This window comes from Notolepis coatsorum (genome assembly GCF_963971535.1).
Source record: "Notolepis coatsorum genome assembly, chromosome: 14".
Taxonomy (NCBI): Eukaryota; Metazoa; Chordata; class Actinopteri; order Aulopiformes; family Paralepididae; genus Notolepis; species Notolepis coatsorum.
In genome coordinates this window covers 51,918,719-51,940,897 of record NC_140178.1, presented here as the reverse complement: position 1 = coordinate 51,940,897, position 22,179 = coordinate 51,918,719, and the positions used below count along the sequence as shown (strand labels likewise).

The 22,179-nt window shown below is 44.0% G+C and overlaps 1 protein-coding gene across 2 annotated transcripts in view; it reads left to right on the top strand.

Annotated features, from left to right (window-relative positions):
- prkar1aa (protein kinase, cAMP-dependent, regulatory, type I, alpha (tissue specific extinguisher 1) a) overlaps nucleotides 1-22,179 on the top strand; it is a 65,051-nt gene that overhangs the window by 31,115 nt on the left and 11,757 nt on the right. For both annotated transcript variants that reach the window (XM_084329589.1, XM_084329588.1), the window contains exons 7-10: nucleotides 2,851-3,009; nucleotides 3,479-3,539; nucleotides 4,539-4,660; nucleotides 14,698-14,779. In XM_084329589.1, coding sequence (XP_084185715.1) covers nucleotides 2,851-3,009; nucleotides 3,479-3,539; nucleotides 4,539-4,660; nucleotides 14,698-14,779 — 424 coding nt within the window. The remainder of the gene's footprint in view (nucleotides 1-2,850; nucleotides 3,010-3,478; nucleotides 3,540-4,538; nucleotides 4,661-14,697; nucleotides 14,780-22,179) is intronic.

The window sequence follows — 22,179 nt, the reverse complement described above, 5'->3', positions numbered from 1 at the left end:
AATGCCTTGTAGAATTCCACACATAAGAAAGAAAGATACTGGGATGAATAAACAAAATAGGAAATAAAATGTAGAAATGCATGCAATACATAAATAAATATGAATCTCCATATATGAAATAGAACATTTAGATAAGGTGCTACTGAGATGTTTTGGTGAGTTCTTTGTTTTTTTGTGGAAGTAGCCCTTCTTAAAAATGCTTGAACATTCACTGATAATTGGTCTGTAGTGGAGTCTACAAGGTCTACATTGCCGGACCATGTAGAATCCGAACCTTGTAGACTGACATAATTCTGTGCATAGTTTAGTCTACACAGGCCATATTTCAAATAATCAAAATCGTACTTCATTCATCTTAAACATTCTTGATTTGGGGGATTGGTAGTTCCCATGAAATCTGAAGTTGTTTAAACGACAACAGCGATCCACCTTGAATTAAATCACACTGTGTTGGCTGCGTCACAGTCACGAAAGGGGCTACTTAATTCATTAATCCAATCCACTTTATTTATAGAGCACATTTAAAAACAACAAAGTTTACCAAAGTGCTGTACAAGTCCCACAACATAAGATTAAAAAAAAAACTATATATATATATATATATATATAAAAAAAATTATTCGAAGCTCGGCCCAGAAGCTTCGATTGCCAAAAAAAAATCGAAGGTCAGCCCTAGTTGTGTGTGATGGTGGCAGGTTTGTAGGTTATGTGTGGCAGAGGCAGGGTGGAGGCATGGGGCAGGTTTGTAGCTTATGTGTGGCGGAGGCAGGCAAGAGAGGTCAAGTACCGGAAAGAACTATGTACCTGTAGCGCTAGGGATGGGTACCGAATTGGGTACTTTTAAAGGTACCTACCGAATCACGTCGGTACTACCGAGTACCGATTCACGTGAGATCCGTCGGTGCCAGATTTCGGTACTGTAAAAAAAAAAATATATATATATATATATATATTCTTTTTACGTTAACGTTCACACGCACAATATACGTTTACCTAGGATTTGACTTGATTCAACAACAAAGCAGTCGGGGCAATGGCAAGCCGAAAATTGTCAAAAGTGTGGTTATTTGAAGTTTGGATTTTTTCTTTTTACAACTGAGGTAGGTAGATTACATTTTTAGAGACTAAAGTACAGAAAAAAGGTACCGTTGGGTACCGGTATCGATTCACAGGTACCGGTACCGTATCGGTTCAAATGTCAACGGTACCCATCCCTATGTAGCGCAATAAGAACTTTTGTAATCTGAGCGCAAATAGGTCCCACCCACACAGAGGGGAACACATTCCATCACTCTCCATTGACTTTGTTTTGTGTGACAGTGTCTTCTTGTAATTTCGGTCAGCTAGCAAACGTCAGAAAAATACCTAAAATATACTGTGTGGAGGGATGCACCACACAGAGAAAAGTGGACATAGGCAATAAGATGTGAGGCATCTGCAGCAAGAATGGGAAAATTGTAGGACCCTGACACTCAATAGTCTATGCCAACGTCACGTGTGCAGTAAGTCATGGTAAGCATTAAAAGATAAATCGGAAAGCTATAGCCTACAGTATTGTGTTTGCAAGTTTCTTAGTTAACAAGCTTGCTAACACATAGCTAACATTAGCTTGCTAACAGCTAGTGTGTCTAACCTGGAGATATTGTCAGTATATTGTTTGTCAATATACCTTGCTCTCTGGTAGACACAGGGGGCTACAATAATGCTTTGACATGCTGATATTTCATGTTTTCATTTGTTTACATTTGGATCACCGATTGGCCCTTTTAACACTTTGAGCGCCACGCCGGGTTTTCCTTTTTACCCGCTGAATGCCACCATCGGCGCCAATGTTAATGTTAATATCGCCTAATCTATGTTTTAAATTATGGCTATGTGTCTAATCTGCCCATCGCATTATCAAAGACTATTTTCCAGTCAGTGCTGTCAAGGCAGATTGTTTTTTTATCGCGTCGTTTCCGTTTCAGAGCATTTAGAAAAGCACCCGTTTTCAGATAAAAAAACAGCCCATTCTGGAGCATTCTATGAAAATCGTCTTTTACTGGAATATTCCACAACGTTGATATTCGTCGGCCTTTTTATGAATCGTTTTCAAATAAACGCTAGATGATCAATATTATACGTGCACGCAAGCACATTCGAGCCGCGCACGGATAATCGCCCCGTTGATTTCCTCTCAGACTTTTACAGTGAAACCGAAAGCGGACATTTCACAAAACAGCTTATAACTTCATCAAACTTACTCTGATTATCCTAACACTGATAACATAGAGTCCTTACCTGACATCAGATGGTATCCAACTGGTATATTCCAATTCCTGATCACCATTCGAAAAAATCGATAAGTGTATGGATCCAACGCGATACAGTAGAACTCTATGATCTGCGGGGATCTGAGGTTCCAGAATGAACTGTGGTAACCCCGGCTGGATCAGTGGACTGGAAAATGTGGAGTACCGGATTTTTTTCATTTTCATTGAGTCCATTCCAAAATCACTTATGTCATCTGGGAGACGACAGGGGGCGCTTTTTTCCACAATGATCGTCGGCGCCGCTCGGCTATACTCGGGTAGGCTCGGGTGATGCAATATGATTTCAGATCGCTAAAAAAAAAAATTCAGAGAAATCTCGTGAGTGGCTTTCAACCACCTATAAAAAAACACGAGATATCTCGTGAGTGGCACGGAAAGTGTTAATCAGTGTTAGCAACATGGCATAATATACTGTATGGTTGCAACTACAGAGGAGTATTCTCTGCTGAAGTCAGTGAGTGAGCAGTCAGTCACTAAGAACTCACAGTCCTTCCTTCCTCTTCCTCTTGGTGACCGCTGGGCTCTTGCATCTCTCCAGGTGTATGTGAACGACGAGTGGGTGACCAGCATCGGTGAGGGGGGCAGCTTCGGGGAGCTGGCCCTGATCTACGGCACGCCCAGGGCAGCCACGGTCCGAGCCAAGTCCATCGTCAAGCTGTGGGGCATCGACAGGGACAGCTACCGGAGAATTCTCATGGTGAGCCACCGACGATGATTCCCATAGTTTGATTCAAGTCAGTTTGATGTGATTCATTTCCTTAAAAATAAGTATACAAATGTGGCTGGACTGATTCCATCAGTAGTAATGAAACATAACTTAAGCAATTAAAACCTTGCACAAAGTCTCAGTCTTATCTTTATGGATTATTAAACGCACCCATTAAATTAAATTGACATCTTTTGATACTACCATATTTTACAGATCATTGTAGCTATATTTCTGCATTTCATATGGATGAGTTTAGTCAGTGACGTAGCTGATTTACATTGACCATAAAGAATTCAGGGGGACCGCAGCAGGGCTGAAGAAGATGCCTATATATGGATTATTACCGTCAGTCACCACAAAACAACCCCTGTTTTCTATATTTTCTGCAAACTAAGTCTTCTTTGCATGATGTTTAGACAATTTGAGATTTTCCTAATGGGTTTGGCTTCTATTTCAGGGAAGCACTTTGAGAAAGCGCAAGATGTATGAAGAATTTCTCAGCAAGGTCTCCATTTTAGGTGAGAAGCCGTTAACCCGATCCATGTGATTACAGGTTCTGCATAAGACCATAACACAGTCCTTGCACTGCAACTGTATTTAAAATATTCTATTTACAAAGCAGTCTACCATGCTGATATAAAAGATGGGGATGGGCACGAGTAATGTTTTCCCAGATCGAGTATAAATTGCTTGAGTAGCGCTTGAGTACTTGTTTATGGAAATCTATTTTTAGAACGCATCTTAAAGTGCATGACAGCAGCAATAACGAGATTAGAGTTACACACATACAGACACGACATATTTTATTATGTATCGCTCCACGGACATAACAATGCACAGAAATATACCTGATGCTTAATGCGTATTGTCAGTCCATTACCATTTGTAGTAATTACATTACCTCCACTCTGTCTGCAGCAGGCCTCTCCGCTCATGGAACGGCATGTCCGTATGAATAGTCCATGAACCCTATGCAAAGTGGGCGACATGTTGTTGGCACAATTTGGAAATGCACAAACAAGAACCGCTGTTTTTATCTTTTAGAATAGATAATGCTAAGCTGTCTGTATTTCGCTAGCTGTAACGCAAAAAAACATTTGGCGGTACTAGCAGTGTTGTCTTCCTTCAACAACTCACGCCTTGCAGCATTTCAGAGCAAGATTTCTGTTTCAGTGGCACAAACAAGCACTTTTGGTGGACGTATTTGGTGGTAACCAAAAAAAAAAAAAAAGTTCAGTTGAAACGGTGAGTGCTCAAGTAATCGATTACTCACGCCCATCCCTAATAAAAGAAATGGCCAAATCAACTGTCTGTTCCCCCATGCATTTAGAATCAACTGTTCCCCCCCTAACCCTAACCCCATGCATTTAGACTCAGATTTGTTGAGGTGACAATGCAAAGTCACATCAACAACGTTTAAACGGTCCAACAGAGCACATAGTGGGGAATGTGTAGAAATATGCACTTTGGCACCATCCGGTGGTCAGTGCACGTAACTGCATCCTGTTAACCGACAGAATCCCTGGACAAGTGGGAGCGTCTGACGGTGGCGGATTCCCTGGAGACTGTACAGTTTGAGGACGGCCAGAAGATCGTGGTGCAGGGAGAGCCTGGCGACGAGTTCTTCATCATACTGGAGGTAGGGCTGGGTGATTAATCTCGCTTCAATTTCAATTAGGATTTTCAAGGTGTGTGTGTGTGTGTGTGTGGGGGGGGGGGGCAGGCAGGCAGGCATCAGGCTGCTGCCTTGTTGCTAATAAGATATAGATTAAACTTATCCATTGTATCTGTTGTCATTTGTGTGGCTTCAACTCATGAACAGTAAGATGAGCAGTGGAATGTTTCTCCACTGGCTCTTACGATGTGCAAGCAATGTAAGAAATAAATAAAACCAACAATAAATAATAACAATAGAGAACAAGACGGTATATGGAATATTAATATTAATTATTAATATTAATTAAACGCGATTGGGTTTAGTTTTTATTTATTTATTCACTGTCATTTGCAGTGTTTGTGTAGTGCTTTTATTTATTTTCAGATATCACGATGCCTCGTTGAGTCATGACTATAAATGTAAACCGTAATTGTTAACACACTGAGTGCCACGCCCCTTTGACCATATATGGTCTAGAGTGCCAGCACTGAAGTCAATGGGAGGTCGGGGAAATTTGCGAAGGCTTAAACTATATCTTAAATTATGGCTATGGGTCTAAAACACCCCTCACTTATCAATGACTTGCTTGCAGTCAACAGGATTGTTTTTTCATTGGTACATTTCCGTTTTATACCGCTTTGAATACGAGTATAGTTTTGGAGAGTTCTAGTAATTCCAGAGAAATTCCGCGATAATAGCTCTTTAGTGGAATACACAAAACACGTTGTTATTTTTAGGCTGATTTATGATCGTTTTCAAATAAACGCTAGATTATCAATAGTATATGTGTACTTATGCACGCTAGAGAAGTGGGCTGAAAAATCTATTATCCATGACCTGGTCAGCGCTAACGTCATACACACACACACAGAAACGCTGCGATGGCTGAGAAAAAAAACATCTGATTAACCCAATACTGGTAAAATAGAGTCCTTACCTCACATCAGATGTTCTGCAAAAAGATTAATCCAATTCCTGATCGCCATTCCAAATATTGATCGCGTTTATTGATCCAACGTTATAGCACCAAAACACATAATCGACGCTGCTCCGAGCCTCGCCAGTGAATGTGATAACACGATACTGCTTGCCAGAGAAGGGAAAACCCCGAACGGACTTTTTTTCTGATGCACATGCCCACCCAATCCAATCCAATGATGTGCAATACCATCCGGGAGACGATAGGCGGCGGTATTTGCCCTTTTTCGAGCTCAGACCCATTTCCAATGATAACGTCAGGCTGAATGGATGAAAAATGAATGGATATTGCTAATAAAAGCAAAAACGAGAAAAAGACGAGAACTCGTCATTGGCACTCAACGCATGGTGAGTTAGCACGACTAATCTCGTCGTCTGCACTCAATGTGTTAATGATTCAAATATTGTCATATTTATTATTATTATAATAATTTAATTCCGAGGATGTCTATAGAATCGACGTGAACGCAATCACCAATGATTTCTCCCAAATGAAGCCCTTAAGAACACGGGCGCACACCAGTCTGTCCTATTTAGGCCTATGACTGCCTTTCCGCGTTCATAAATTGTGTTCGTAGCTACGAACAAATCCCCGAAAAGAACCCTTCGATCATGCCAAAATGTACCAGAGAAGTTTGTAAGTGGAGTTACGAAGAAATTAGTTTGTAACTTTCTCGTAAGTCCGTTTGAGCATGAGGACCATTGTGTCTAGACCCCTTGTGATAGTGAATTGGATCGCCCTAGAAAGATTACTCATCTATGACTGTATTAATAATATCTGATTGTCACTTTAAAATGGAATCCATCCCATTCTCTCATGAATGCAATATCTCAGGAACACCTTAAGGGAATTTCTTCAAACTTGGCACAAACGTCCACTTAGTGTAATGTTTCTATTCTGCCTGTCACTCTTAGTGTCTAGCAGACATAGTAATGTCAATTTAGCAATACAATTTAAAAAGTTATAGCCCTCTACTCCCTGTACACACACGACTGTGTGGCTCAGCGGAGTAGCAATACAATCATCAAATTTGCTGACGACACAGTGGTGGTGGGCCTGATCTCTGCCAACGACGAGAGGGCCTACCTGGAAGAGGTCAAGGTCCTGGCGGGATGGTGCCAGGAAAACAGCCTCTCCCTGAACGTCAGCAAAACAAAGGAGATGATTGTGGACTTCAGGAGGTCGGGGGTCAAGGACTACAGCCCCCTCAGCATCGACGGGGCACCGGTTGAGAGAGTCAACAGCTTTAAGTACCTCGGAGCCTACATATCCGAGGACTTGACATGGACCACACACATTGACAGTGTTGTGAAGAAGGCACGACAACGCCTCTACTTCCTCAGGCGCCTAAGGAAGTTCCAAGTCAGTCAGAAGATCCTTAAGAACTTCTACTCATGTACAATAGAGAGCATCTTGACTGGCAACATCACCTCCTGGTTTGGGAATAGCACTGCACAAGACCGAAGCAGACTACAAAGAGTGACACGTTCAGCCGAACGCACAATTGGAGGGGGGCTCCCCACCCTCCAGAACATTTACAACAAGCGTTGCAAGGGCAAGGCTAAGAGAATCATTAAAGACTCCAGTCACCCGAACAACTGCCTCTTTGAACTGCTGCGGTCAGGCAAGCGATACCGGAGTCTCAAGGCGAGCACAGAAAGACTCAGAAGAAGCTTCTATCCCCAGGCCATCAGACTGCTAAACGAACAATGAACACTACACAACAACAACCACCAAACGCACATAGCACACACATCCACACGCACACACTCACTTTAAACAGACACACTGTAGCACCCACTCCACACACTTTATAGCACACACCCACTTTAAACAAACACACTGTAGCACCCACTCCCCACACTTTATATTTATTGATGAAGGATTGCACTACAACTCGTACACCTTACTGTAAATTGTACCTAAACTGTACCTCATCCCATTTCTGCTTTGCACTATATAGTACTGTACATTAGTACACTGCATAGTATTGTATATTATATGGTAACTCAGAACATTGTACATATGTCTATACCGAACACTGTGACCTCATTTTCTTCTTCTAAATTACATGCTATACTATGTTATTTGATACTATCTTGTCTAGCACAGTCTCTGGAGCGTAACAGTAAGAAGCATTTTGTATGAAAGTATTCTGTACTTCTGTATGACAACTATTAAAGAAACTTGAACTTGAAAGAAGGGGAACTTCTCCATGTTAAATAGGGCTGGCGAGGGATGGTAAATTATGAATTTAACCCCGGTGATCAAAGTGTTAATAATATGAGAGTCCACATTACAGTTCTACTTTTGTTTTGATGTGAAAAGTGATGCTGCACTTAGCACTGACTGAGAAAGTACATATTACAGTTCTACTTTATAAAATGCTAATTGTAAATATGTTTGGCAATGTTAATTAATAGGAGAAGGTCCACATTACAGTTCTACTTTTGTTTTGATGTGAAAAGTGATGCTGCATAAGATGACTGCACTTAGCACTGACTGAGAAAGTACACATTACAGTTCTACTTTATAAAATGCTAATTGTAAATATGTTTGTCAATGTTAATAATATGAGAGTCCACATTACAGTTCTACTTTTGTTTTGATGTCAAAAGTGATGCTGCATAAGATGACTGCACTTAGCACTGACTGAGAAAGTACATATTACAGTTCTACTTTGACGTTTTAATGTTGGACCAAAGCATTGCATGTAATTAGAATACAGGCAAATAAAAGTAATTTAGTTTAAAGTACAATCTTGGCTGTCTTTTTCTCTCAACGCTTCAATAGGTAGATCTTGCCTTCACCAAAAAAAAAAAAAAAGTGATCTTGGGCTTAAAAAGGTTGGTGACCACTGGTCTAGGTTAACCACTTCCCCATGTTCGTGCTAAAGCCCTAGCCCTGACGCGTGAACACTTTCGGTAACCAACATGCCCTTCCGCGTTTCTCTGATTGCCCGAGCGCGCGCATGAGCCGCGACAAGCTCCTCAGAGGCAGGAATACTAAGCTCCAGGAGAGAGGAGAGAGGCTGAAAACCCGCAGTTCTTGCCCGACTGATGGGAGCCGAATCCTGGATCAGATTTAGCTGATGAATACCCCCAAAACATGGAGGTCCCGAACGCAATTTATACAAATGGAAGTATTGATTGCGCCGTAACGAATCATTAAAAAAATATACCGTTAACTGGAATATGTTGTGCCTTTACACATATGTTGGATTATGTAATTGGTTTGTCATGACAAACTAATTAAAAATCGCGATTTTACCCGGTGGCTACAACAACACACAGTGACTACATGCATCATTGTTTACAATGAACGGTGGGGCTAATCTAAAGGACTGGACACAGACGCGTTAAACTAACCTAAAGTTAGTTGTTCACCAACAATCTACAGACACAAACAAACACAGAACCGGACTGTTATATTAAATTAATTGATTGCTGTTTAACGCGTCCGTGTTCAGTCCTTTAGATTAGCCCCACCGTTCATTGTAAACAATGATGCATGTAGTCACTGTGTGTTGTTGTAGCCACCGGGTAAATCGCGATTTTTTTTAATTGGTTTGTCATGACAAACCAATTACATAATCCAACAGTGTAAAGGCACAACATATTCCAGTTAACGGTATATTTTTTTAATTATTCGTTACGGCGCAATCAATACTTCCATTTGTATAAATTGCGTTCGCAACCTCCATGTTTTGGGGGTATTCATCAGAAAAATCGGATTCGGGATTCGGCTCCCATCAGTCGGGCAAGAACTGCGGGTTTTCAGCCTCTCTCCTCTCTCCTGGAGCTTAAGGGGGAGCTTAGTATTCCTGCCTCTGAGGAGCGCGCTCGGCCAATCAGAGAAACGCGGAAGGGCATGTTGGTTGCCGAAAGTGTTCACGCAGCCCTGACCCCTTTCATAATTCATGAACCATTTGTCATAGAGACTTATCGGAGGTGTCAATGATCTCAGTGCACTGCAGACTACTACTTTCATTGGTTAACGACGACACATCCATGCTTAACACTTTGAGTGCCACGGACGCTTTTTGTCGTTAGTTAATGCCGCCAGTTGAATGCCAGCAACGCTATATAGCGTTTTTTTTATTTTTTTATTAGCGATTTGAATTCATATTTCATCAATCGAGCCTGCTGCAGACTCTCTCTGAGCTCCATTGGGAAAATACCGCCCCCTATCGTCTCTCCCTGTGTAACTGCACCCCATTGGATTAGACTGATGGGGGGGGGGTCCAGTTTCCTCATTTTACTTATCCGGCGAGCCATCTGAAGAGACCGAAGTGATTGCAGAGCCGCAAAACAACGTGGAATACATATTTACAGTACCCAGCGGTGAATCAATAAACGCGATCGATATTTGGAATGGCGATCAGGAATTGGAATAATCTTTTTGGAGAACATCTGATCTGAGGTAAGCAATTTATTTGACCAGTCTTGGGGTAATCGGATCTGTTTTCACCTATATATCAGCGTTTGCCCCATGTGTGTATGTGTGTGTGTGCTGATCAGGAAATGAGAGAATATATTTTTCAGCTCGCTTCTCTAGCGTGCATAAGTACACATATACTATCGATAATCTAGCATTTATTTGAAAACTATTCATAAATAGGCAGAAAAATGAATTTGTGTATTCCAGAATATTCCAGTAAATGCCGTTTATCACGGAATCTATATATTTTCCTGAAACTTTCAAGAAAACGAGGGCTTTTCAAAATGCTATAAAACTGAAATGAACCGATTATTAAAAAAAACAAAAAAAAAATTATCACATTTTATGCACAATATGATGTTTACTCTTCTGATGTTTACTTTCACAATATGAACAACACACATTTTCAACTTCAGCAGGTAGGTGTTCAGGACATTCAGATAAGGATGGACGCACTGGCTGTGTATCTGACTCTTAACCACCAAAGGGTGGTTACCAGGGGGCGTGTAGCTGTTCCGCAACAGTAAGTGACTTCCGGGGTAGGCCTGATTGGCCCCGACAGGCACGTGACGCGCAACTTTCTCTGCCGCGCGGCACGCTCCGCGGAGCCCTTACGGAATTACGTAACCGTCCAAATACGTCATGACTCTCATTCGGCGCTATAGCTCACCTGGCAGAGCAGCGGTCCTGCGATCCTGCGGTCCGTTGTTGGTGAGTTCGAATCCCATCAAATCTTTTTTTTTAACGTGATTTTTTTTTTAACGTGTATTCTTTCGCCGGTTAAGGTTAGGCATGGTTAAGGTTAAGGTTAAGGTTAGGCATTGTTTCGGAGTTGGTTAAGGTTAGAACGGTTAAGTTTAGGCGCTGTTAAGGAGCTGGTTAAGGTTAGAGTTTGTGTTAGAGAATGGCAATATTCTTTCTATGGTTAAGGTTAGGCATGGTTAAGGTTAAGGTTAGGCATTGTTTCGGAGTTGGTTAAGGCTTTGGGTTTTGCGGGCGGCCACTCCCCAGTAGGTTAGTACTAGTTTGGTATAGAGTGGTCGGCGGCTGGGGGGGTGCACGGTCCTCATCCATTGCTTGGCTTCCTACTGGGTCTAGAGGCAGAAAAGAGAACCATTATGGGCTCAAGGGACCACTCCAGTTTCCAGATTTGTTTGTGCTGATGTTCACCCGTACCCCTGAGGAGGTATGAGGGGTCACGTCGTCATCTAGTTTTTAACCTGATGTGCATCCATACCCCTGAGGAGGTAGAGGGGGGCACAATTATTTTAATAATTCATCTCTTTGTAATATAAGTGTTTCACATGATGTGCTTTCATACCCCTGAGGAGGTAGAGAATTTAAGTCGTCACATGATGTGCCTTCAAACCCCTGTGGAGGTAGAGAATTTTATTCATTATTTGGTCCATTCTTTTGAAGCGGGATGGCGCCCTCTATAGGTGGTTTTTGGTATTCATTTTTTATTTTTTAATAATTCATTTTTTTGTAATATAGGTGTTTTCACATGGTGTGCTTTCATACCCCTGAGGAGGTAGAGATTCTAAGTCGTCACATGATGTGTCTTCATACCCCTGAGGAGGTAGAGAGTCTAGGTTATTTATACTTAGATAGATAGGTAAATAGTTAGTTAAGGTCGGTTGTTTGTAGTTACATTGTTTTTGAATGGTTTCTGCTTTTCTACTCCTGTGGACCAGTTACGAGGAAGTTACACTCTAGACCAGGCTTAGGTTAGGGCTTTGGGTTTTGCGGGCGGCCACTATGAGGTTTTTAACCCTCAGGAAGTCCAGTGTGTCCTTTTGCCAGTTGTTATTGTCTGTGTCCGTTAGGTTGTCTGTAATCGTATTTTGTAATTTTTCCCGTTTTGCTAAGTTTCTTTGGTAGCGTAGTTGTTGTGCTACTCCTTTTGTAATATTAGTAGACCAGCCCAAACCAGTCCAACGGTCCCAACCCAGTCCAACCCAACCCAGTCCAACCTAGACCAGCCCAACCCAGTCCAACCTAGACCAGCCCAACCCAGTCCAACCTAGACCAGCCCAACCCAGTCCAACCCAACCTAGACCAGCCCAACCCAGCCCAGTATCTTTCACTGCCTAGTTCAGCCCAACCCAGCCCAGCATCTTTCACTGCCTAGTTCAGCCCAACCCAGCCCAGCATCTTTCACTGCCTAGTTCAGCCCAACCCAGTCCAGCCCAGCATCTTTCACAGCCCAGTTCAGCCCAACCCAGTCCAGCCCAGCATCTTTCACTGCCTAGTTCAGCCCAACCCAGTCCAGCCCAGCATCTTTTACGGCCCAGTTCAGCCCAACCCAGTCCAGAATAGTTCCCTCTTTCATGTTAATATGTGATATCCTAATATTTTTTTTTTTGTATTTTTTTGTATTATTATTTTTTAAACAAACATATAAACAAACATGACAACACACGATAAGATATACAAGCATTAATTGTCAGGGCACATCCAATGAGATCACATTTTAGTTAGTTGTCTTATATAAGATATACCCCTAATACCTGTTATCTAAAAAACCCTACACACATATGCTCAGCTCGAACCCCCCCCCTCCCGGACCCCACCTTGAGAAGTACCTCCACTATCCCTCGCACCTAACCAGACACTACCATTATAAGCTAGCTTTTATTCTCTCCACCACTTCTAACCACATTGACATTTTGGATTCATTGAGACCCAGAATTCTTGCTGTAGATATTTCATGGTAAATTACATCGAGATATGTAAGAAACCAAACTTTACGGCACATTTTTTCCGGTTGAAACCAGCGTGATGCGATCAGCTTTTTGACTACTGTGATACCCGATAAAACCAATCTCTTTAGCTGTGGATTCACTGCAAACTCAAAAACATCATTCAATAGTAATACCGAGGGGTGTACAGGTATATTCCAAGATACGAGTTTTGATATTTGTTGGGTCACATCTTTCCAGAATGCCTTAACTGGTGAGCAGTCCCAATACATGTGCATAAATGTCCCTTCGTCCCCATTTGCACATTGGGTGCATTTGGAATCTTGTTTAAGCCCCATTCGGCACAGTCTTATAGGAGTCAAGTATGTCCTGTGAATATAGTTAAGATTGATTTGTTGATGATCCGGGTTCCTTGATGTAAGTCGGACATTTGCCCAGGCTCCTTGCCAATCAAAGTCATTTTCCAGGTCTGGTATATCCCTCCTCCAGACAGAGTCAAGTTGGAGGGTTTCATACGAGGACGTTAGTAATTGATGATAAAATTCTGAAACAAAACCTCTCGATGTCTCTCTTGCGTAGAAGAATTTGTGGTATCTGTGGTGTTCAATTGGTCTGTCTAATGGAACACCGTGAGATTTCAAACAAAGCTCTAACTGTTTGTGAAAAAGCCATGTGGACTTGGTGAGATTAAATTTTTTGCGTATTTCTTTATCACTACAAAAACCCTGTTTGTTAAAAACATCCCCTAATGAGTGTATGCCTTGCTCTTCCCATATAGGGAATCTTATAGGTCGTTTTCCAATTAAGAGTGCGTTGTTATTGAATAAGGGAGTATGATTGTGCCATTTTTGTGGGTTAGGATTTTTTTTTTGTGATTCACGCCATATCCGGATCGCATGAGTAATTATGGGGCCAAATTTTCGTTCACAGTGCTTGATTGGTAGTTTAGTGTATGCTATGTCCTTCAGTCTATGTGGGGCTACTATGTTTTCTTCTATTTTTCTCCAGGATGCTAATGCTTGGGAGTCAAACCATGTTGTCAATGGACTTAATGTGTACGCCTTAAAATATAGGAAAAAATCTGGAAATGCCATGCCACCATCTGCTTTATTTCTCTGTGCGGTGGATCTTTTTATACGTGGTGGTTTGTTATTCCAAATAAATTTGTATGTGGAGGAGTGTAATCTTTTCCAGTAACCCTAATATTTTGAAGAGTAGAGACAGTGTGATTAATACATGTTGTATGCTAATATTGTGGAGAGTAGAGACACTTATTAATGTTTTATGCTAATAAATATTTTAAAGAGTAGAGACACGGTGTGATTATTATTACTATGATTGAAAATCAATTTAGACGAAGACATACAAAGAAGTAATTATCACAATTAGCGATTTATTTTTGGCTGGTAAAAAAATCAGTTTGGCTGGTAAAAAAAATCATCTACTCGCCAGTTGGCTGGTAAGCCAAAAAGTTAGTTTCCTCCCCTGGTGGTTACCTTAGGGTACCTTGTGTATACTGCACCTTGTGTATACTGTTTACTCTTACTCATAGTATATATTCAGATTTAAAATCTTTAGTGCCTATATTTATTGTAATGTATAATATAACTGGCATACAGACCCTCATCTGCACCTTTGTTTACACTGTTTATTTTTCTCATATTATATTCAGATAAAATTGTATTGCCTATATCTATGTCTTTCTACTATTTCCCTGCCCATACCTGTACCCCCCCCCCCCCATGTTGATATAACTCCTGAATTTCCCCAAGGGGATCATTAAAGGAATATCTTATCAATCAATCTTTTGACTTGACTGGTTACAACCCTGCCACAGTGTGCCTAGCTGTTGCCTTTTGGGGTATGTAGTTCAAAACATCTCGTTCCTGTGTTCTCAGGGGTCAGCTGCTGTGCTTCAGAGACGGTCAGAGAATGAGGAGTTTGTGGAAGTCGGCAGACTTGGACCATCAGACTACTTTGGTGAGTCAAACCTAACATGACACTTAGAGAGAGTGTGGTTTATATTCCTGGCATTGATGTGTATGTTTTAATGCCCCCCCAGTTGTATTTTAGACACACATCTTCACTTTGTATAAATATGTGTTTTCCACCAAATTGTTCAATAAACTACTGAAACAAGCACCCATTGATATTTACCAGGAATTCCAAGACGGTAGCTTATATTCTTTCAAGAAATGTCAATACCTACTCCGCTTTCTGTATTATGCTGGAGCTAAAGGTGTCAAGTTACCTCATATTGGACTAGGAGAGGTTTAACCTATTAGTGACATCACAAATGCAACTCAGATTTCAGGGAAGTACAGAGAAGCTCTGTAATAATGTGAAAAAGGTGCTCTATTGAGACATTCAGCATAAATAACAATCTGTATAGTCCGAAGTCATCCCTCCAATAGGAGTTAACCATAAACAAAAAAAGTTCTTGAGGGCATCTTTAGATGAACTACATTTTAAATAGCTTACTTTCAGTTTAAATACCACATTAGCCAGGTAACAAAAAATTACCATGAAATAATTCCTCAAGTGTCTTTCATAATGGGAGATTGTTGATTACTTTAAGACATCCATACAAAAAATCTATATTCAACTTTAACTTTACAAATCGGTTAAAGGTAAAAAATTATTGTATAGAAAACAGTGACCTCTAGGCAAAAGATAACAACATGGTACTACGTTTACAGTTTTGGTAAGAGAGGTCTGGAGAAAGTATAAGTTACTAATCTCCAACCCACACGTCACACAAACAAAAAAGTATAAACAAAGCTCAATACCACGCGGAGCTCTTTTACCTAAAGCTCGCTGTTTCACGGCATTTACAGATTATACCTTTAACACATTAATTGCCAATAACGAGTATACTCGTTATTGTATACTCGTTATTGGCCGCCATGCGTTGAGTGCCAACAACGAGTAAACTTGTTGTTATGATCGTTATTTCTTTTATTCGCTATTGGCATTCATAATTCATCCAGGAAGCCTCCGGGAGCCAGCTGGACCCTGCAACGCCTCAATACCGCCGCCTGGTGGATTTCGGGCGAGTTACACTCCACTCTAAACCGGAAGTGGCGCTCGGTGCATCGGGGAAAAAGCTCCGCCAGAGATATGTTGTTATGTGGATCAATATACACACCTCAAGTGCATTGGATCGCTTTCGAGATGCAAGAATCAATATGCTTTCGGCGTTTATTGCGTCATACAAACGGAAAATGGATCTAGCAGATCGACGTCAAATAATTGGAATTATTTTTCTTCAGACGCATCGGCCAGAGGTAAGAGGAATCTAACGTTATTTCCAGCTCGATTGTCCATTTATTTCATTGCAATCTGTCCGATCAACGTATGGTGTCTTACTAAAGAAAGCCGTTATTGACAATCAAGGAATCATAAACGACCCCCCCCCCCCCTTTCCTTCACGCATGATGGAGCATAATGTATAGCGATCATATGCATTTGAAATTTTTCATATAGCGTGTATAGGGACGAAACGCCAATCGATAATGTATAATACGCGTCGGGGCCTATAACGCGTGTTCTAGGAATGACTGCTATACAGTCTAAAAACGTACTTATATTCTCGATGGTATTAACACGACAATGTATGAATGGAAAAATATAACGTTCCCACATCCAGAATGATAGATACCCGATGTTGAATGGGCCATAGTAATGTCGATATAGCTATAATATTTAAAAAGTTATAGCCCTGCAAAGAAGGTGAGCCACTCCATAGGCTTACAGCGCTGGCAGAGGGTGGTAAAGATGGGCATACTGCATGGCACCCAATGTGTAACTGAGGGGTACAATTCCCTGACTGTATTGAGAGTATGGTATCATTAAACCACTACTTAGTTATGTACTTTAATTACTGGCCATACAGTACACGGTATATCTGGTGAACACCCACACAAGAATACGGCTTAACAAAGAAAGTTCTATTTGGAAGTATTTATTATTAGAGCAGCAACAATAGGTTACAATATTGAGAATTATGAATTGCGCTTATATGGCGAAGAACACTTAAGTAGGTCAAGAGCGTAAGTTCATGAGCATCATAAGATGGGTATAACTGACACCATCTGTAGCATAAGAATTACATAAGGCACACTCGTAGTCAGCTGGAGATACTAAGGGGGTTCCCTCCGGTTGTAAGCCAGCAGGGGAGAGGAATGGTCGGGAGCAAAGTCTGGATCAACGAGGAATAAAGAGACTCCAGATACAGGAGACAATAATCCTTTGGTCCGTAGACAAAGCAACAGCTATACTCCGGTATGCAAGACAGCATGGAGGAAAGCTAGCCAGCCTCTGTGGGTCCTAGAGGCGGGCTCGACGGTGCTCCTCACAGAGTAGATCCCACACAGCAGTGGGGTAGACGGTTCTCTGCTCCAGCAGCCACAGTACCAAAGCAATATAATCCAGCCGGAAAAGGCTCTGCATTCGCCGGTGTAGGTTCTCCGGTGTACATATCCAACGGTTCTCGTCTAGGACTCCTCGGATGGCGGCACGAGTTTAGGCCGCCCAGCCTGGATAAGTGCACTAGCTCGGTACGACGAACCGGTGGTAATGCTGGTCACTGTAGAACGGTAGCCGCACGATACACTATAAATAATAGACTATTACTTTACAATAGAATAAGTCGAACTCGACGATACAGCGTTAAACTCTGACACTTTAGCTATCTATTCGCATGCGGTTCTCAAGGCTCTATTTAGGGGCAAAAGGGGCCCACTTCACGGCACGTTGTATCGTGGTTGTTACAAAGGGTCAGATTAAACCGAATATATATATTTATTACTTGAGATATATTGTATAATATTTGTATATCGTCTGATATCCCTTGTATATTCTTTGTACATATACACGGAATATCCCTTTACCTAGGTACAGGCCAGACCATAATATTCGTTCTCCTATTGGACAGCGACCCCCTAGGCGCCAACGGCCATACCCCCAATGTCTAGTTCAAAGCCACCGCTAAGACATGTCTCAACATGCCCAGGTTTGCGCAGTAATACGAGACAGAACTGAGGTTGGCACTAGATTATTCACCTTACGTATAAATACGGCGCAGGTGGATACAGAAGCACTTAGTAACTTAAAGCTGAAGCCTTCACCACGATACAACGTGCCGTGAAGTGGGCCCCTTTTGCCCCTAAATAGAGCCTTGAGAACCGCGTGCGAATTGATAGCTAAAGTGTCAGAGTTTAACGCTGTATCGTCGAGTTCGACTTATTCTATTATAAAGTAATAGTCTATTATGTATAGTGTATCGTGCGGCTACCGTTCTACAGTGACCAGCATTACCACCGGTTCGTCGTACCGAGCTAGTGTACTTATCCAGGCTGGGCGGCCTAATCTTGTGCCGCCATCCGAGGAGTCCTAGACGAGAACCGTGTGGATATGTACACTGGATAACCTACACCGACGAATGCAGAGCCTTTTCCGGCTGGATTATATTGCTTTGGTACTATGGCTGCTGGAGCAGAGAACCGTCTACCCCACTGCTGTGTGGGATCTACCCTGTGAGGAGCACAGTCGAGCCCGCCTCTAGGACCCAGAGGCTGGCTAGCTTTCATCCATGCTGCAATGCATACCGGAGTATAGCTGTTGCTTTGTCTAAGGACCAAGGGATTATTGCACCGTCTCCTGTACCTGGAGTCTCTTTATTCCTCGTTGATCCAGACTTTTGCTCCCGACAATTCCTCTCCCCTGCTGGCTTACAACCGGAGGGAACCCCCTTAGTATCTCCAGCTGACCTACGAGTGTGCCTTATATAATTCTTATGCTACAGGTGGTATTAATTATACCCATCGTAATATGCTCATGGACTTACGCTCTTGACCTATTTAAGTGTTCTTCGCCATATAAGCGCAACTCATAATTCTCAATACTGTAATCTACTATTGCTGCTCTTCTAATAAATACTTCTAAATATGACTTTCTTTGTTAAGCCGTGTTATTGTGTGGGTGTTCACCATATATACCGTGTACTGTATGGCCAGTAATTAAAGTACATAACTAAGTAGTGGTTTAATGATACCATACTCTCAATACAGTCAGGGAATTGTACCCCTCAGTTACAATTGGTCCTTCGAGCCGGAGGAATATCAGTGTAATATCTAAATATAATATTGATATTAACCATGGCCAGCGGTGAACACTCCACAAACGGCTCTCCTAAGCTAGAACGCCCGCAGCGCAGACGTCAGCCACCTCCTTACCTAGAGGACTACGCTGCCAGTCTAATACCTAGCTTTATACAGACGTTAAATGCGGGAAAAGCGGATAGTAAAAGCATGTCAAACCCTAACGACCAGGCGACCTTGCCAGTAGAGACCCTAGTGGGTTCTAACGTAACTGACCAAGCTCACGGGGGGGACCAGGAGGGACATGACATGACTATACCCCCCGACAACGTCAACGGGACGGTCCCCGGAGAGCTCCAGGATAAAGAAAGTGCTCCAGGGACGGAACCCGACCCACTACCAGAAGAGGAGCGCGCCAGGAGAACGGATCTCCAACGAGCACTGTCAGAAGCCGATCACCTCCATCAGTGTCTTCCCCCAGCGAGGCGGACAAGATGCTGGCGCAGGCATTCATCGCCACCCTGGCAGCCTCCACTGAACGCGATCGACTCCAAGCACAGACGCTTAGCGAGCGCGAACATTCTTCCATGGAACAAGAGCGCCTCCGGGCGCAACAGCTAAGTGAGCGCGAACACTCTACCATGGAAAGAGAACGCCTGCAGGCTCAACAACTGAGTGAGCGCGAACAATCTGCAGACCAAAGAGAGCGCCTTCACGCGCAACTCCAAGCGCAAGCCCTTAGTGAACGCGAACACTCTGCGACCCAGCGAGAGCGCTTCCAGGCGCAGCAAAGGAGTGAAGACGACCGCATACGCCTGGAGACCAGACGCCTCCAGACGGAAGAGAATATTGAAAGAGACCGCGCCGATGCCCAGCGCGCCGCCGCCGATGCACAGCGCGACGCCGCCGATGCACAGCGCGACGCAGCCCAAGCCCAGCGCGAAGCAGAGCGCGACCTCGCTCACATCAAGCGCGAAGCCGAGCGCGACCGACTACAAGCGCAGATAATGGAGCAACTGATTGCCAGGGCGACTCCCCCTCTCTCCGCACAGAGCTCCAGGGCATCGTCAAGACAAGGGTCTAGGGTACCTTCCCCTACCCGACCAAGCGACCCGGAGCCCGGCCAACAGAAAGAGCCTATACACGTCTCCGAACCCCCTCCCCGACCGGTCCATGCGAGACCCAGCAACCGGGAAGAACCGGCCTATGCCGCCGAGAGACTGAATAGATGACTGCAAGATCTAGAAGACCTAGCAGAGGAAGAGGAAGAGGAAGAGGAGGAAAGTCAAGCCCACCAGCAGCATCGTACTCCACAGGACCAGGAGGTCCAGTACAGCCCAGACTTTACCCCCGAGGCCCTGCGTTACAGACCCCCGACTCAACTCAAGGGTGAGTTTGACGCACAGCCAGCCCCGAGGAACAGCACCTGGGTACCCGGGCTTTGGTACCCACCAAGTACCAGCCCACGACGACACGTACGGGGAGACTCGCCCAGGAGGCCTCTCCCCCAACGCTCACCGATGTGCCAGCCATCCATGGCATCGTACCTTGGCACACCGACGTTCCCGGATTTTACACACGAGGACAGAGCACAGTACACGGAACTACGGATGTGCTTAGAGACTATGATGTCCGATGTCCCCGATGAGACGTACAAATATGCTATCCTCAAGCACCTGAAGGTGCCCAGAGCGCATAATATAGCGCTGGCATATTCCAACTCAAGTACCCCATACACCGCGGCTCTAGTAGCCCTCGACCAACGTTATGGACGCATATGGGACTACGTGATACAAGAGATAAGGAATATTGACCGTCTCCCCCCAGCCACAGACAATCGCTCATTGGATGACCTCTCTATCAAGGTACAATCCCTGGTAGGGATGCTGGGGGCACAAAAGGAAAAGGGTAGACACGAACTGTACGCTAACTCTAATGTAGAAAGGATATTAGAGAAGCTTCCTCCCGCCCGACAAGAGCGCTTCAGGCGGCAAAGAGATCACCGTGATCCCAACGGTCCCGAGCCATCCCTCCTAGACCTGGCCGACTTCCTCGCGAGAGAAGTCAGCAGCCTACGACTGGACACGTTCGTGCGGAGTGGACCAAGCCCCAGAGAGGGACCTCGGAGATCCAACGATAACCGCAGGCTGGTGACTGTCATGCACCAAGCCGAATCAGTACCGCGGAACAAGAACCACAGCACCCCCTCGACGTAAGAGAAGTGGAAGATTGTATGCCAGTACTGCGAGAAAGAACATTGGCTGTCACAATGTGACACTTTCAAGAAGATGACCGCCGACGAGGTGAGTCAATGGATAAAGTCCAACCGCCGCTGTTACCGCTGTGCGCGCAGCCATATGGCAGCCGAGTGCCGCTTGAAGAAGAGGTGCAGCCGGTGTGACGGAGCCCACTTGGACGTCTTGCATGACAGCAACAGGAAGAAACCCGCACCCCCAAGCAGCACCAGAGTAAGCGTCATGTATATTGACCCCGCCAGCAGCGGGGGCTCCCGGGTGCTCTTGAAGGTGGTCCGAGTGACATTAAGCTACGAGGACAAGGTCATGGACACTTACGCCGTCCTTGACGACGGGTCAGAAAAGACTCTCCTCCTCGCATCCGCTGCAGCCCAGCTGGGTCTGCGGGGGAGCGAAGAAACTATGACGATTCGTACTATAAGAAGAGACCTGAAGACAATAAAGGGTGAGCATGTCTCCTTCACTATCGCAGCAAGCGGGCAGCCAGAGAGGCGGTATAGGATCACTAACGCTTTCACCAGCCAAGACATAGGCCTGTCGCGGTACACCTACCCCATCGCCAAGCTGATGGATAAATACGTGCACCTGCGTCAACTACCTATACCGCTCATCGACGGCGCCACCCCGACCCTGCTCATAGGATCCGACCACGCACACCTCATCGTCCCGACGGACCGGGTCCACATTGGGCCCAGAGGCTGTCCAGCAGCAGTCGAGACCCGCCTAGGATGGACACTACAAGGCCCCCTCTCCAGGTCTCCCAACCGAACAGCAGCCACTCGCTGCCTCCACTCCAGAGTGACAGAAGAAGACACCACCCTCTTACAGCACGTCGAGAGGCTATGGACACTAGAGACAATGCCCTTTAAGAACGAAAAGAAACACATTCGTTCCAAGGAAGACATTTATGCCATAGCCCTCCTCGAGCAGGGGACAAAGAGAGTCAAAGTCAATGGAGTGATGAGATACGCAACTCCACTCCTGAGGCGAGAGGGTATGCCTACCTTCCACGCCTCAAAAGAAG